At 37.6% G+C, this 17,079-nt stretch overlaps 1 protein-coding gene across 1 annotated transcript in view; it reads left to right on the forward strand.

Annotated features, from left to right (window-relative positions):
- Positions 1-17,079, forward strand: part of LOC140237337 (protein Hook homolog 3-like) — a 60,157-nt gene that overhangs the window by 38,655 nt on the left and 4,423 nt on the right. The window contains exons 5-13 of the mRNA XM_072317273.1: positions 22-218; positions 913-1,007; positions 1,659-1,803; positions 3,088-3,300; positions 4,418-4,582; positions 5,166-5,311; positions 6,294-6,434; positions 7,044-7,140; positions 16,494-16,528. Of these exons, the coding sequence (XP_072173374.1) occupies positions 22-218; positions 913-1,007; positions 1,659-1,803; positions 3,088-3,300; positions 4,418-4,582; positions 5,166-5,311; positions 6,294-6,434; positions 7,044-7,140; positions 16,494-16,528 (1,234 nt within the window). The remainder of the gene's footprint in view (positions 1-21; positions 219-912; positions 1,008-1,658; positions 1,804-3,087; positions 3,301-4,417; positions 4,583-5,165; positions 5,312-6,293; positions 6,435-7,043; positions 7,141-16,493; positions 16,529-17,079) is intronic.

A 17,079-nucleotide genomic window follows, 5' to 3' on the forward strand; every position in this document is an offset into this window, starting at 1 on the left:
TTTCATTTTGTCCTTTTCCAGAGTACATCAGTACTATCATGGGCCTGGAGGAGTCCGTCCAACATGTCGTCATGGGAGCCATCCAGGAACTCATGACCAAAGAGATCCCCACCAATGCCCCGCCCACAGAGGCATATGCAGAGGTTGAAGGTCAACTCAAGAGGATAGAAGCTGAGAAGGATGAGGCCCTGCAGCGATGCCATGAGTTGGACCAGCAGGTAACCATCTCATGGATTCTAATGAGACAAGCTGTGAAAATCACTATAGCAAATGTAATAATTCACTGTGCACAATGGAATAACAAAGGCCAGCCTGATACACTTTTGAAGAAAGTAAATTGTGAAATATTGGATTGCCAACTGCCAATAGTGCTCATATTTCTGCTTTGGCTTGATTTCTGTGTGTGTAACATGTCTCTTTTGCTCTGTACAAAGTATATAGCTGTTGGGAAGAATATTGTTTTATAGCAGTTTTAACCAAGACATTTATTTTTATGTTGGCAAACAAAGGAATTGGGCTACATGATATGTTTATCAAAACCTTGTGGTATGCATGTAAAGATGATCATAGCAATATACCTCACAATCAGTGGTATCATTCCAATATATCTCCACTCATGAGAAATATTGAATTGTAGTGGAATGTGCATCTGCAGGCAGTGCACTTGCATATCTCGGCACGCTCAAAATATTTTCTGCCAAGTGCTTTACCGTCGGTGTTAAGTCACTGGAGTTCAAACAACTGCATTCGCAATCATTTGTAATTTATCAATTCCATATGGCCATGTAAGGAAATTAAATGATTTGTGAAAATGTAACAATTTATTGTGTTTGCAAAGACTGTGTTAAATATCTGTGTCACTACCACTTGTCATGTGTGATCAAGTGATTCATCTGTTTATCTGTCTTACAGGTTGCTGCCCTTCTGGAAGAGAAAAATGCCCTCCAAGCTGAAAATGAACACCTCACACACAAACTAGACCAAGGGGATACTTTTGGTGATCCAAGGTAAATATCTTAAATGCATTCTATTCTTTTGCAAACCCTCATTGTCACCAAAGTGCTTCTGTAAATGTTCATTGGTATGAGAGTAACCCAAGTAAACCAAAGCATTGTAGCAGTAAGACATAGATGTTTTCTGCTGTTAGTCCTTCAAGCTTGTGCAGATTAGACGTTACTATGCAATATTGTCTTCTTTCTCATTAAAATAGTGTTTAAAGACAAGGTAAGCCATAGATACTCATGATGAATGTCGCCTAGTGCCTAGTAGAGATAAAACGCAAATTTGCCATTTGTACGGTCTACTGGTGCACAGCTTAAACAACACATTGTGTGTTACACAACACATACTTTCCGTTGTTTCTAGCCAAGTATTAATACTCCATCCTAATGTGTAGTGGTAGTATGGTGAGATAATGTGGAAGAACTGTGCAGGGAAGTACCAGCAAGGTTCCGACATTAAAAAAAAAAAAGTTATTATTAATTTTTTTGCTGTGAACCCATTCTATACCGAATTCTGAAATGCCCATAGACTTAATGCGCAGGCCACTACAAATAGTTCCCGTACAGAACGGATTGATACGGACAATTGTGCAATCATGAAATAATGGTGTGACATTAAAGCATGCCCTGACTGTGTGTTCCCCTGCCTCTGATCAGCACCCCTGCAGGGAGGCGATACCAACAGCTGCAGCTGACCGTGGAGCAGCAGCAGGAGGAGATGTTTCGGATGGAGAGCACGAGGGATGACTACCGCATCAAGGTGGACATGTTGGAGAGAGAAAACCAAGAACTCGTTCATAAGGTTAGATATTTTTCTCTCCTCCTCTTCCACGGCATGCCTTTATTTTAAGACTTTCGTTACTGAAGGAATTCTGAACTTTATACAAGTCTATCAGTTGTAACATAATGTCATGTATGCATAAAATGTTACGGAGACATTCATGCAGTTTGCCTGTGGGAGCTAGAACATGTATGTGTTTTGTAAATCAAGACTTGATTGAGAGTGCATGTGATGAGTGTATTATCAATGTCTTACAGTGCGTATCCAGGCAATTACCCCCAGAGGGCAATTAGCCCCCCCCCGCTAAATACTGGTTAGTGGTAAGGTTAGAGTAAAGATTAGGGTTAGGTTTAGGGTTAGGAGTTTGGGTTAGGGTTAGGATTAGATTCACGATTAGGATTAAGATTACAGGAAGGGGAAGAGTCCGGGGTAATTGCCCAGGGGGTAATTGCCCTTAACCCCTTACAGTGGAGCGCCATGTTTCACTCATTCTCTAATGTCAGTCTCGGAGGCATTCAAGTTTGCGTACCGGTCATAACCTGCCTCTGTTATTGCACCTGCCTAATCAACCATAAAGTGGCCATCTGCTAGGTGAGAAAAAAAGGCACAGTGCTGGGGGCAAGGATGCTGGTTTAATCATCATGTCACATCAAGTTCCTCACTGCTGTGTCTTTGTGACAGAACATAAACAACCCTGTAAAGGAGCAAAATCTGAGCCATTCATTCATTCATTCATTCATTCATTCATTCATTCATTCATTCATTCATTCATTCATTCAATCAATCAATCAGTCATTTATTTTATTTTAAAAAAATTAAAATGTAATACCATTTCTAATTTTGTAGATACAGCTGGAATCAAGTCTATGACTGTATATAAACCTGCTGCCAAAAGACCTTTTTTTTTGTGCCTTACCTCACATGATTATAAGAATGCAATCAACATCATCGGGGAGTTGCAGTCCATATGTTTATGCTGGACATCTTGTCTGTTTGGATAATTGTATTGCAATCCCTAACACAGTGTCAGAGTTGCAAAATTCATTCATACTTTATGATAGCCTCTTGCTGCTTGAAGAAAAGGTTGATGAACGCATTGAGATAAAGTATATTCTTACATATGGTACATAGATGAGGACATTCTGTTTACCTACTTTGTAATTGATGTCAGAATAGAAATGTAAGTGATTTCAAGCATGGTGTTCTAGCATCTTTATGATTGTTTCTTGCCACAAGCAATCAAAGAGTCCTGACTATGGATATGTTTGCCAGTGATTCAGTATATGCATGTGAATCAATCCGTAGAATGAGGAGCTGCAAAGTCTAGCGGAGGAGGCGAGGTCACTGAAAGACGAGATGGACATCCTGCGTCACACGTCAGACAAGGTCAACAAGTACGAGAGCACCATCGACAGCCTGAAGAAGAAGCTAGAGGACCTCGGTGACCTCAAGAGACAGGTCAAGATCCTGGAGGACAAGAATACGATGTACATGCAAAACACCATGGAACTAGAAGAGGTTTGTGTTCATTTTTCCTTGGCAGAATGGCTATGTCGTCAAGGGGAATATTCATGACGTTGTGAAACTGTACAGGTTCAGTTATTAACCACGACTGATTAGTTATTGTTGAAGAATGTAACACTGTAGGTTTGCCTGTGAACATAGAGCAGCTATTGGGCAAAAGGCAAAAGGGGCTTTGAATGTGTTCAGGAAATGATTATCGCAATCATGTAATGATGGAGCGAAGCATTGCTTTATGTCTTGATTGACATTCTTTCAAGATAGGACAAGGTGACAGTTAGCAGTGCTGTGAGCATTGATTACACAAATGCTGAGCTTGACTCATCGCAGTAAGCATGCATTATTATGCTCTGTGAATGACCAGATGAAGGGGCTGACTATGGATGAGAAATGTGCTCTTCAATTAAAAGCAGTATGTGAAAGTTACAGCAATCTTCCACAATGTGCTAATTGTGGCATTACTTATGCCAAAAAAAGACATCCCTGGTAGTGATGCCCAAACAGCAGCAATTGTCATGAAATGTGAGCAGCAGCAATTGTCATGAAATGTGAGCAGCTTGTGATCACTTTCAATAAGCTGTGGCAGGTTTACTCTTTTAGTGATGGGTGTCAGTGGAACAGTACAGGGAAATACAGAATGCATCCCAGGGTGCAAATCCATTGTACTCTGTATGTATATTTAGAGTGCATTTGAAGAAGTGCACAATGTATGCCTGCTTTCACATTGACAATGTAGAAAGTACTGTAAAACGAGGAATGTTCAAATGCATTTTCATTTCGTGAATTTTGCGAGAGCCGAGTTACACAAAATTAAAATGCACACTAAAGATCTTGTATACACTGTATGCACTGAATGTTAGAGGCACCTCTTAAAATATTCAGGCCGTTGGCTCCCATTCGCGAAAATTTCATGCCACGAAAATATTGTGTTTTACAGTAGTTAAGATTGATTTTTAGATAAGAGCTACTGAATGAGCTACTTCCCTCTCCACAATGAATATTTACTTTCACTAAGAATGAAGCTGATCACTTTGAAAGGCATGCTTTTATGTCATGGCTGTACATGAAAACCTGTTGTATCATCTTGACACTTTGTCTGTCATGCGACATGTAGGAGCTAAAGAAGGCCAACGCACTGAAGAGCCAGCTGGAGTCCTACAAACGTCAGGTGCACGAACTCCATTCCAAGATGTCTGAGGAGACGAGGCGAGCAGACAAGGCAGGCTTTGAGGCCAAGAGGGCTCAGGAGAAGATGGCACAGCTGGAGGCAGAAACAGTGGTCAGAGGATTTAAAGAAAATACTTTGAATTTTGGCAGTAATATATGATATGCTGATTCTATGTACCTGTTTTCATGCCCATCTCACAATAAAAGTACCTCACTCACACCAGTGTAAATGCAGTAATTAGCAAAGACAGTCGAAACATGTTCAGTAGTATTTCGTTGAACAATATGTCTGTTTAGAGTATTTTGTTAAACCCAATTCTGTACTACCTTGAAAGGTACAAGGGAATATGACAATGGGACAGTATTGTGTACCAAGACATTTTGATGACATACCTATTGGTACTGTGAGTTAAGATCTACAGTGTAGTATGGCTATCTGATAATGATATGTAAGATGCCAGCTCTATCGATGAAATGCTTCGGTAATTTGTAAAGTAATTCTAAAGGAGACTTTTTTTTTGTTGCATCACAAAGATAGTATGAAAGGGAATGTGATGCCAACAAATGCATCACAATCATGACTGTGTAGAGACAGTGTGTCAATTGATTTCAGCACGGTGGAAAAAAAGTCTGTTGCCTCCCCCCCCCCCCCCCATCCAACACACAACCTAATGACCTCTTGCTGTGTGTCACAGAGACTGAGAGTGGAAAGGGACACACTAAAGGAGACGAATGAGGAGCTAACACTCAACCAGCTACAGGGCAATGCCTTGGGAGAACTAGGGGATAGTCCGGACATGGGCACCGCCAGTTTGACGGCAATGCTACCTCCAGAAATCAGGTTAGAATGCATGAGTGTATTCTGTGTCTGTCTGTCCTTTTGTCTTTTGTTTAGTCACCCATGCCAGATGCAAAATGTTGAGCAGAGGTTTGTTGTGTCTAGACTTGCTGTATTTCAATTTCGCATATTGTGTTCTTGTAATTATGTAAGCAGGTGACTATAAGTTGGTTCGAATCATCCCAGATGATTCATTTCCTAACCAAAGTTCAAGCTCAGGTTTACGTAATGATTTGTGTCATGTAAAAATATTACATAATTAGCAGCCCGAGGGCAGAAATTATCATGCATAAATTATAAGCATACGTGAAGATTGATAATTGATGACGAAATAACATATGAGATTTCAATAAGAATGTAAGTGAAAAAAGTTATTAATTACAAACCACAAGTTGAATTTAGAATGTTGAAATTGGACAAAATTTTGAAACCAGAACTGAAATGAAATCAGTAGTAATGCAATGCTATATGATTTGAAAAAGAAATATCATGAAAACTGCTAGGAATTTAGTTGGTCTTTAAAATGTGGTATTGTTCTTTCCTTCTGTAACAGCAGTGAGTAACAGAAATAAGCCATGCAGTCTTATTCACCAAAATACCCATATTGGCAAGGTCAGGAATAATTATTTCTCACAAAGAATTTGGACAAAGAAAAAGAAATAAGATATACACATTAAAGCTTTGTGTCAAATCATCATATTGACATACTAGCACTAGCTGTTATGGTTCCATGACTTTTGCTCCAGCAACAATTGTTCCCATAAAATATCAGCACGCTAAGTCAGACATAAATTCTACCCACAAACATACCCCTAACCCTAATCCTAATCCTCACATTAAACTATAAAACTCAAAACCCTAACCCTAACCCTAAGTCCTTGAAGAAAATAAGACCAGAACAATTGTTGCAGGAGCAAATATGTCACTGTCGAAGTGATCTTACACTGGACATTGTGTTATAATGCTGCTGGTTTGATGCACACAGGGAGAAGCTGATCAGACTGCAGCATGAGAACAAGATGCTGAAGATGAAACAGGGAGAGACAGCTGACGAACAGACTCAGCTCCTACAGAGCCTACTGGAGGATGCTAACGCAAGGAAGAGTGACTTGGAGTCAGAGAACAGGTTCGATAGCTACCTTTGTTTTGCAGCCTGTGTGGAAAATACTGTAAAACAAGAATTTTTTTTGTTTGTGTGAAACTTTCGCGAATTTTGCAAAGGTGTCAAGACTCATGAAAGTAAAATTCATGCAAAAGTTATTCTTCTACATGATGCATTGAATGCCAGTGGCAATTTGCGAAATCTTAATGCCGCGAAAAAGGCCATTGGCTCCAATGTGCAAAAATTTCATGTCGTGAATGTGTGTGGTATTATAGTATCATTTTTGTGTTTATTTGTGTGTGTTATGATCTTCTATGATTATGTCAGCCATTTTTCTTTTTTAATACACCAATTTATGGTAAGTGTCACATACTATTAGCCACTGGCGTGAGTGTTTCTTTGCTCCTCAATGAAACATATTTTTACTTATTCAGTATTATATTTCACCTTAGCAAAGATTTGGTATGTATGATTATGCTGAGATGTAGAGATACCCAAAGAGATGAATAATAGTTTGTTGGGTTATTGAACTAATTTGAAATTTAGCAAATATTAACTGCAATTTAACTGTACATGCAAGCAATGTAACTGAAAATGCTTTTTTTTTTCTGCATTTACTGGTAATTTTGACAGAATATGCAACCAGCGAATCCTGGCCCTGGAAGCCGAGGTGGATGAGTTGAAGCAACAACAGCAGCAAGAAGGAGTATCATCCAGTGTCGTAGGAGAGGTAAGGAGTTTGCTCAGTCCCATTTACTCATTTCCATGTTGGTTCATTGACTCTCTTGAGTGTGCACAGAGCTTTTTAAGCTACTAGACATCCATCACGCCAGTAGTGCATTTCTGGCACTTGTGCACTACCAGCATCAATGTCCAGTTGTGCCACTCTTGTTAAATCATCTCTTTTATGTGTCGCAATTATGTGGTACATCTGTTGTATGAATAATATTTTCCTTTCAGGAATGCATCTGCTCAGTGATGTATGTATGTATCTCTAGATGCAAGTTACTGTTCTACTCTGAATGTTCTACTCGTGAATTATTTGTATAATCCATTCTTCCACCTTCTGTGTATATTTTCTGTACTTAGTAACAAAACTGTTCTCCTTTGCTTTGAAGTAATTGTCAATTCATTTGTTTAGATAGTGCAAACATCATTTTACAAAAGGAAATCTAACTTCTCATAGTGGGCCGTATGCATCACTAATACATCATATAATGTACATAACACCAATATATTTATTCTGTCTAAGTTTAATCTCATGAAAATAACGAAATAGCACAATTGAATGCATAATGGTGCAAACATATCCAGTTGTCTCAAAGCAGTGGAACCAGGGAAAATTAATATTATGTTGCTATTTATTCACCAGACATCCCTCTTACCACTAGTACCCTTATGATCCTTATGACTAGTACTATTTCTTATGCAGCATCAAAACAGGTTATGAACACCAGGGGCTATGAATAAATTTTTTCAAATTAATATAATTTCCTCAAAAGTTATTAAGCCTGAATTTGACCCTTCAAAATGACCAAATTGGATCAGCATCCTATTGATTATTTTCTCGAGTATTTTGCGAGGGCTTCAAGCAGATCCAGCAAACGATGCTATGAAGTATATCATGAGGAAATTTGTGTGTTGGAACGCCTGTCACTGTTTGCAGTGATTGTCAGCAGTGGAGTGGAGTGTTTCTGTCTCCCATGATAATCTGTAGAGTAGTACTGGGTGAAAAACAATAACACAACATCAGATGGTTCCAACTTCAACTCTCAGAAAGGAATAGACGTTGATATAATTAAAAGACTAAAAATAAATCCTTGAAGAAATACTGTGTTACAAAAGTTTGGCATATTCTTGCTATTATTGAGTCTTACTGAGAGTCCTGCCGTTATTTTTATTATCATTATTGTTATCCATCACTTTTCTTATACACTTACATATTTCTGAGATGCACAAATATTTATTGAACCATTGTAATTCCCTTCTCCTGGTTGATGCCAAAATTTCCTTCAGATATACCTTGTCTTTTACTGTTTGATATAAATAATTATTCATTCTGAGTGAATAAATTTGGATATTGAATCTATACAATAGCAGAATACATGCTGATGTTTTAAGACACATTTGAACACACAGGTCTCAAACGTTTTCAAATATAATATGCACAATAGAAATAGGACTGAGGTAGTGAGAAAAACTAAGCCAATGTAGTGGACATTGGTGTGCTGTGTGTCTGGCTGCATGAGGACCTACCTAGCTTGGAGTGTCTCAGCCTGGTCTAGTGCATCACTAATGTCAGTTCTAATCTCTCTCACATGGAGCAGTCTTCCCCCGGAAAGCCCGCATCATCTCCATCCTCATCGTCGAATGCAGAACTTTCCAGAGAGGTAGATTGTTGCACCCCGCTGCTCCACAGAGCAGGGTCATTCTCTTTTTTTTTAATGCACTTTGACTGCATTCAGCCTGTTGTTCGACTAACCCACCGCCCCTCCCCCTCCCCCCTCAATGTTTGCATTGAAGTTTTTCAGTTTATGAGTTACTCTCACATGCTAACGCAAGTGCTGTATTCACACATGTAAGACAGCTACATGTACTTAAAGGTAACCTTTTCATCACATTTTCACAAGTTATTAACTTGCCTCAGCAAAAGTGACAGCATTAATGAATGATGATGCATATTGGGTATACACAGAAGTTGTTGATTTTTTTTTTCTTTTTATAGGATGTGAGGACTTAAAGCACAATGAATTCATGCCCAATTGCTTGGTAATCTATTCCTTACGTTATTGCACAATGCCATTTATTTCTGTTGTAGAATCTTAACCTCCACAATGTTGTCATCACTTGTGGTGGTGAGATGTGCAAACATTATAAGCCTTGTTTTCATTACCAGAAGGAATAACTCACTTTGATGAAGCTATATATTTAATATTGTGAATGAGATGATAAAAGTGATTTGGTTTGTGGTGTTTGTCATTTGCAAATAAAAACTTACTTCTCAAGATTCTTGCAATACTGAAAACAAAAATCATCATTAGGTGTAATTGGCAAATACAGAAATGCACAAAGACAGACCACTAACAAAATAATAATTTCATTCAGTTTGTCGTGAATTTGCATGTGTGTTATTGCTTATCAATTTCTCAAATTACAAGTGTCGTAGATGTGATGTTATGTCAACTTGTGAATTCCTCCCAAATTTCCACCGAACATTGTTGCCTTTGTCTATTGTGTTCCATTGGAAATGTAGCTACATATTGATTACTCCTACAGTTTCGTAGAGTGTGCTAGGCAGCTTGAATTTGACAGGAAGTTGATATGATATGATGAAAAGAGTGAGGTTGTAGGTGACCGGCAGGGAAGATTATAATACAGTATTCCATGCTAGAAGTGGAGTAGGCCTTGTTTGAAATATAACATGCAGACTGGAACAAGTTCATTATACATGACAAGAAAATCATGTAGGATATGTTCTGTAGTCTGAAGGCAATCTTACAAGTACTTGTACTGCTAAAGAGGTCCCTCAAAACAGGATGAACTGAACTTCGGGAAGTATTTTCAACTCACAGCCAAAGAAAGAGTGATTTATCTTGTGATAGAGCGTTGTTATTTGATTTTTGTTTCAATTTAGCTTTGCATATATGATTAGAGTGATACACACACATGTAGGGAAATGTCCAAGGTTAGACCAGAGAGATACAAGATCTATATATTTGAAGGGAATAGAATTGCTGTGAAAGAAAGACAATTTAGTAGAATTTTCAGTTTTGTTTTCAAATCGTTGATCAGATTTTTATTTCCTGTAAGTGGCTATGTGACACATTATAGCTTTTCTGGATAGAGAAATGAACGCATTTCAGACTTAACATTTCACATAGAAGGTGCAAACGTAAAAATCTGTTAAACTAAGTTAATATACCTGTATTTCTATCAGGTCACATTTGAAGTGAGTCTACTGTGAAGATGATTGGGATCAATGCAGAGAGTGAAACGACATGCTAGATCATGAGAGATAGGAATGATAAGAAATCAGGTTTGAGTGATTGAAGTCATTGCCTGGAGCATCAAGGATTGATACTGCTTCATTGATCTGCAGCAGGGTGACAGCAAATTCTTGAAATTAACTGTGTGTGTTGTGTATTTGATGTGAAAGTCCACTTAACTGCTCACCATCTTCTGACGTCTTTTCATGACACAGATTTCAGTCCCATGTGTGGCTGTGCTGTCGTGATTTTTTATAAAACATATACTCACGAGAGGCAAACTTTGCTGAATTAATTTTGGTTCTAGAATTAAAGTTATGAAATGTTGAGTCAGTGATAGCTATCTTTTGGTATTGTCTACACTGATGGGTGTGTGCGGGATACGCTTATGTAATATGGCTGTATGTACCCCTGTGGGCTCTTCATTGGTAGCAATGTGCTCTCAGAGGCCCTTCCAAGAGAACTCTTTAATGTGCATTGTGCTGCTTATCAACAAAACTGAATTTTGTGCACTGTGTTTCTTATCAGCAAAACTAAATCTTGTACACTGCATAAATATGCTGTTGTTAGATTGGAAATAAGTAGATAGAAACAGTTCAGTGCACTTTTGTGATGGTAGAGAAGTCATTTCATATGAATATTAGTCTGAGTCGCAGACTTCGTTTCCCAGTGGACTCCCAAACCTGCCCTTGATATGATTTGATATAATCATTTTATCTTTTACAGTCTGCTTTTGTTTTTGAATTCAGTGTTGATTTTGATAGACTATGAAGGCTATTTACCAATGGTCAAAATGTTTATTTCCTGTAAAATAACTTTCTCCAATAGCACATTTGACCCCCCCCCCCCCATTGTCATATAACTTCATTATAGTCCTAGGACTGCATGGCAATTCCTTTCATGTTCAATGTTACATGCCTTGTGGTCAAAATGAATAAGTGGCATTGAGTAGAGTGGCTATACACCTTTGGCTCTTGGGTCTTTTAGAAGTCACAATACATTGCTGTGATGCATTGTGGGAATATCCTGTTGCAGTGTGTCCAGCTTCTGTGCACATTGTCACATTTAGGTTAAAAGAAAGAAAGAAAAAAGTGCCGCTTTTCCCTTACAGTGCCAAGGTGCCACACAGTGGCACCATGTTTGAATAAAACTATGGACAACATTTTTAGGGGGATTTCAATACTAATTTTCTATGAAGATAGAGAAAATTCGCCAAATGTCAATACAGTAGAAACATTATTTAGCAACTGAAGATTATTTACTCATTCAACAGGAAACATTATCATGAGAACATACTGATTGAAATCTTTGAAGTGCTTCATTTCGCAATATAATGTTGTATGTGCATACCTATTTGACAAGGATTTCATGAGATTCAACGAGCACCCAGATTCTCTGATGAGCGAGATGTGTTCTTTGACATTATTGTAGCAACATGGGACACAGCTCCATCTTTGGATTAGTGAGCTTGATAGTGTAATTGAATATCCATAGATTATTTCATGAGCTGCTTGAATGAGTTTGTATCACATTTTTTTTTTATAGTATTTTATTTTATAGTATTGTTACAAGATACCATTATATATTGGGAAGATCAAATGTGAAAAATATTTCTTATTCACATTAATGAAAATCATTTTCCAAAGTAATTGTAAACAAATTGTTAGCTATCATGACTAGATACTGCTATTGATACGATTTTCATTTATGGCTGCATATAGCAGAAACAGTAGCATGTTGACATGGTTAACTAATGCTAATGTTCATATTTCTCTCACCCAATTGCATTATATCCCCATTTTACTCCCATTTATATATATATTTGTATATATAGCCTATGATAATCCTGTTTCAATTTCCTCTCCCTGTTCTCCCCCTCCCTCTCCCAATGTGATGCCGCTGTATATACCTCCCTTCCTCTCCATTCATACCAAACATACAGTTTGTGAGTATGACTCAGATTTCTTCCATAGATTGCTTTTGCTTCAGGGTGAAAGGTCATTCTTCAATCTGCGTGTTGCTAGGCGTTGCCATGCTCAGTGTGAAATTAACATCTGCTGTGGCATCCATCTAAAGCTCTGGTAGACAATACATATACAGGCAGGCAACTTCTTTCACTATAAAATGACAATTTTGCATAAACTTCTGATTCTAATAATTCACGCGACGCATTGATGCCTCTGATAAAGGCAGTTATATTCATCAGAATTCTCCAGTACACCCCTTCTCTTAATGTTCATGTAGCAATGAACAGGACATTGTGTGTGTTCATTTCACTCATGTACATATGTAATTGTGCGGTGTGGGTCAAAGTGTAACTCCTGTTATTGAGACTAAACTAATTCCCAGTAGATATTTGTCGAGCATACCTACACCATTGATATCTATCGGAAGCACCTGGATATCTCATAGGCCAATCACTTTGAAGCCATCTCGCCGCCATCTTGCCACGCATATGGCCCATGCACTTGTGTATGGAGCTCACAGCATCACCCGATCTTGATGACAGTCTCTGCTGGAAAAGGCATGCCTGTCCCCATAGAGTGTGCGTGGTAACATGGCGGCACGACGGCTTCAACTGTTCGTGCAGCGTGAATGGGCCAATGAGATATCTAGATACCAGGTACTTCTTACAGAGATCAGTGATCTACACTGTACCTGTTTTTCTCTCCTATGTCATCGTACAGCCTTGTGTTAGATGCAGTCAAGTGTCTGTTTACATGTAAACTCCTCATCTATCTGTCTCCCTCTCAGTGACTTGTGTTAAATTCCCTCTCTGTTACGCTTGTCAGAAAACTGCAGTTTGTATGTCTCACATGTTTCCTGCTTGAAGTGAGTGCAGAATCGTTCTTGCCTGCTAAACACGTCTGTCCTCCCGACTGTCGGCGGTCTGTTTGTTTATCTGTCATTTTCATTTGATCTGTCTTCACATTCACTCTTTCACCACTCTGTGACTTGTAGTCCTGCTTGACTATGCCTGTCGAAACTGAATGTGATATGCATTGTTCCCTTTACATTGAATAGTAGTAGTCATATAATATGGAACTGGAAATGAAAACCTAACTATGCGCAAGTTTGTGAATGTGTTATGTCGTGTAACTGGCCACAAAACTATGTGTAGTTGCTTGACTTTGATGAATCTTGAAATTTGCAACAGCATGGTCCGTGTCAGCATTTGTGTGCCTGTCAAAGATTCTCTCACCCATAATTCACCAGTGGTTACATCCCAAAGACTGCTTGCACGCCATGCATGCTGTTTGTCTGTTTGTCTGTAGGCACGCCACAATGTCTACACAATTCATGTTGTGTGATCTCTTCAGCTCTGTTGACGTTGCCCCACTTCAGTCAGCCAACGATTTTCTCTTGTCTCTGATGTCCCACGCTGTGACTCAGAGCTACTCATGATGTGCCGTATATGCCATATATTTTGCAAGTCAGGCGCTATTCGCAAATTTAACGACATATGAAAATATTAACTCAAATCCAGACATGAAGTGATGTGTATGCACGCATCTCTTCATCCATTGCTGTACTCCACGATTGCAAATCTTAATCACTTGCAAAATTGTCTGGAAGTCTTGATTACCAAAAAATCAGTCTCACTAAATATATGGCCTATACAGTAAACCAAGTACTTTTCTGGCAGGAAATGTTCTGTATTTCTTGTTACTCATTTCTTTCAAAGGCCTGTATTTCAGTGTAATGTAATATCACAAACTTTTATCAATCACCACACAAAGCTTTGTTGTTGATTTTTAGTTTACAACTTTGTTGCTTTGTTTTGGTTTTTTGATAACGTAACATTTCATGAGAAAACATAGATATTTTTTTTTTCTCTATGAGGGATTTCCCGTTGTAATTGCGCATTCAGAATCAGTGGGTAAGCCAAGGTTATATGACATTTGTGTCTATGCATGTCAGCAGTCTGGGAGAGTAATGGGCTTCAAGTAATCCATTGTGCATATTGCAGGCATTTCCTGAAACCTTGCCTGTCACCTTGATATATAAATGGTATTTGACTCTTTGCATAAAACCCTCCAATGAGGATATTTTCATACAGACAGAGAACTTTGACACATCATCACATTGTTTATAAGGACACTCAGTGGAGTTGAGGTGTTATAGCAGTTGTACTATAGAACTCAAAACAGTACTGGAGAAAGTTTGATCATAGCAGATTATCTTACAGTGTTCAATTCACTCAGCTGATGTACAATGCACACATATATAGAGGGCTTTGTTCCATGGCAATATAATGCATCAATCACTTTTGTGTGTACTAAATCAAAATGAAAGACCTGGATGGCGTAAATATGAATGGATTGATACACAGAGGTATAAATTGATAACTATAATGAAATATGTATTTTAGAATGCCATCTTTTACAATAGCATATCTGAAATTGCAGACATGAGCACTCTCTTTAATAGATATATGTTGAAGTATGCAAATCTGGAAAGACATTTTGTGCCTTTTTTTGTCACTAATTTTTATCACTAAATGGATATGATATGTCTGACAATATTGTAGTCTTGATTGTGTGATCTAGATGTCTGCATTTACAATATAAACCAAGGTCTGGAAGATTGAGAAAGCTGCACATTAGAGTCATGTCCGTCACATCCTGCTTCCTGTTACAATACACCACACTTTTCTTTTCTCTCTCTCTTTTTTTTTTTTTTTTTTTTTTTTGATGGCACATTTCCAGCTGCATTTCATTTCATTTTCCAATGCTAGTATATATCCTTGAGTGGTGTTTAGTTTGCCCTCAATCAAATATAGATTGCAATTTTTAGTTTTTGCAAAACCCAAACAAACAAAAACATAAGTTGATGTGACTTTGCTTCAAAACAAAAATATAGGATAAGAAGTGCACATACCTTATTAAAATATAAAATCTAGTAGAAATTATCATGCATTATATATATTGTTATAATAAATTCATTAAGAGCAGAGTGGTTTGCTGTTAATTACTTGACAAAGGGCAAAGATTAGAATATCTTACTCATGCTTTCAGCAAGTATTCTTATATCCCTCCTGGTAAGTGGACAAGTCATCTGGGATGAATTGCTTCATTATTTAAAGGCCTGGATGACTGTCTAAAACTGTATGTGTGCTATATGAATGATCTCATAGTTCCCATAGCATATATTTCAAATGGTCACACATAACAGGAAAAGCCATCCTTTTCAAGAAAGACATTTTCATCTTCTGTAATTTACTCATAAATATGCTATTCTACACAACTAAACAAAGTTATGATTTGCATATTACTGTAGAGAGTCAACACAAACAAATAAGAGTTTTGTCCTCATTAATCATGATGGCTTTGTACTCAATATTCACAGCTACCACCAGCCTTCAAGTGTACAATATTTTAAACTGTACTAACAATGATTCATAGATGATTTCTTAAAAAAAAAAAAAAAAAAAAAAATCCCTTATTGCAACATCCTTTCAGTTCTGCACAGACACTCACGCTGTGGTTCTGTATTGTATTTTTGTTCTATGGCCAAAATTACAACACATTCTTCTATTACTGTTAAGCAATCTTTTCTTTGTGACTGTTTTGCTCTTAGATGGCAAAAGTGTATTATATAGCAGCAGTCTATCATCTATTGTCATAAGTACTGTAGGAGCATAAATACATATATCCCTTCAAATGAAAAACCCACCTCTTTGAGATCATGCTAGATTAGCTGTATTGCAATAGCTCTGTTTTTGGACAGTAATTGCTATCTATGTTTGAGATTGTAATCAATATCTTACAAATGGGATGGATTTGTGTCAAGGAAGAATGAAAGTAAAGTGAAACTCGAGAAACGTGAGAGATAGTTAACAGTGTTCTTAGTGCATAGTGGTTGGAGTATTCTCAGTGGCTTGTAGAATGGTGGAAAAACCAAATATTGTCTTGCCAGGATCTTTCATGCTGGTAAACTTTCCTAATATTACATGGTGATGCAGACATAATGGTACACCACATGCTTTCTACAAGCAGTATGCATCATATATTCATTAATGTGTTGAATATGCATATATTGTATGATGTACACTGTACTAATCTTTGATTTATATGTATGTTCTTCTAAACTTCAGAACCAAGAACTACGGAAAAAACTGCAAAAGCACAAGTGAGTATTGTGTACTGTTATCTGTGTAAGACAATGCAAAGTGTTCAGACTTAAAAAATACTGGACAAAATTTGATGCCACATGTACATTGTATACCTAACTCTGATGGGTTACTTTTGGAGGCTTAAATGTTTGTCAAAGGTGGCTTTGAGAGTTAATCTCTGGAAAATCTATACATTTTCTTCTCATGAGTGTGATATCACAGAACAGATGAAGCTACATTGTAGACCTTCATGAAATTCATTGATTTTCTTTTTTTTAATATTCCAAATTACATTGTATATCACACATTTATAAGTGTGAGCGTGTTGCATGACCTATCAAACTGTTACGGATATCAAAATCAAATTATACAGTGACTATGTCAGTGAATGTGCTGTACTTGTAGTCAAGAAATATTGATCAATCACATGCTTTTCGATGTCTTGTGATAATTGTGAGGATAATTTCTCTGATGTAATATCCAGCGTCTTCAACATGCTCAAAACTGAGCAGCAAAGTTGTTGTTGTTTTGTTTTGTTTTTTAGCCAAGAAGCGTGACCATGCCTCTC

This window comes from Diadema setosum, chromosome 13, assembly GCF_964275005.1.
Source record: "Diadema setosum chromosome 13, eeDiaSeto1, whole genome shotgun sequence".
Classification (NCBI taxonomy): Eukaryota; Metazoa; Echinodermata; class Echinoidea; order Diadematoida; family Diadematidae; genus Diadema; species Diadema setosum.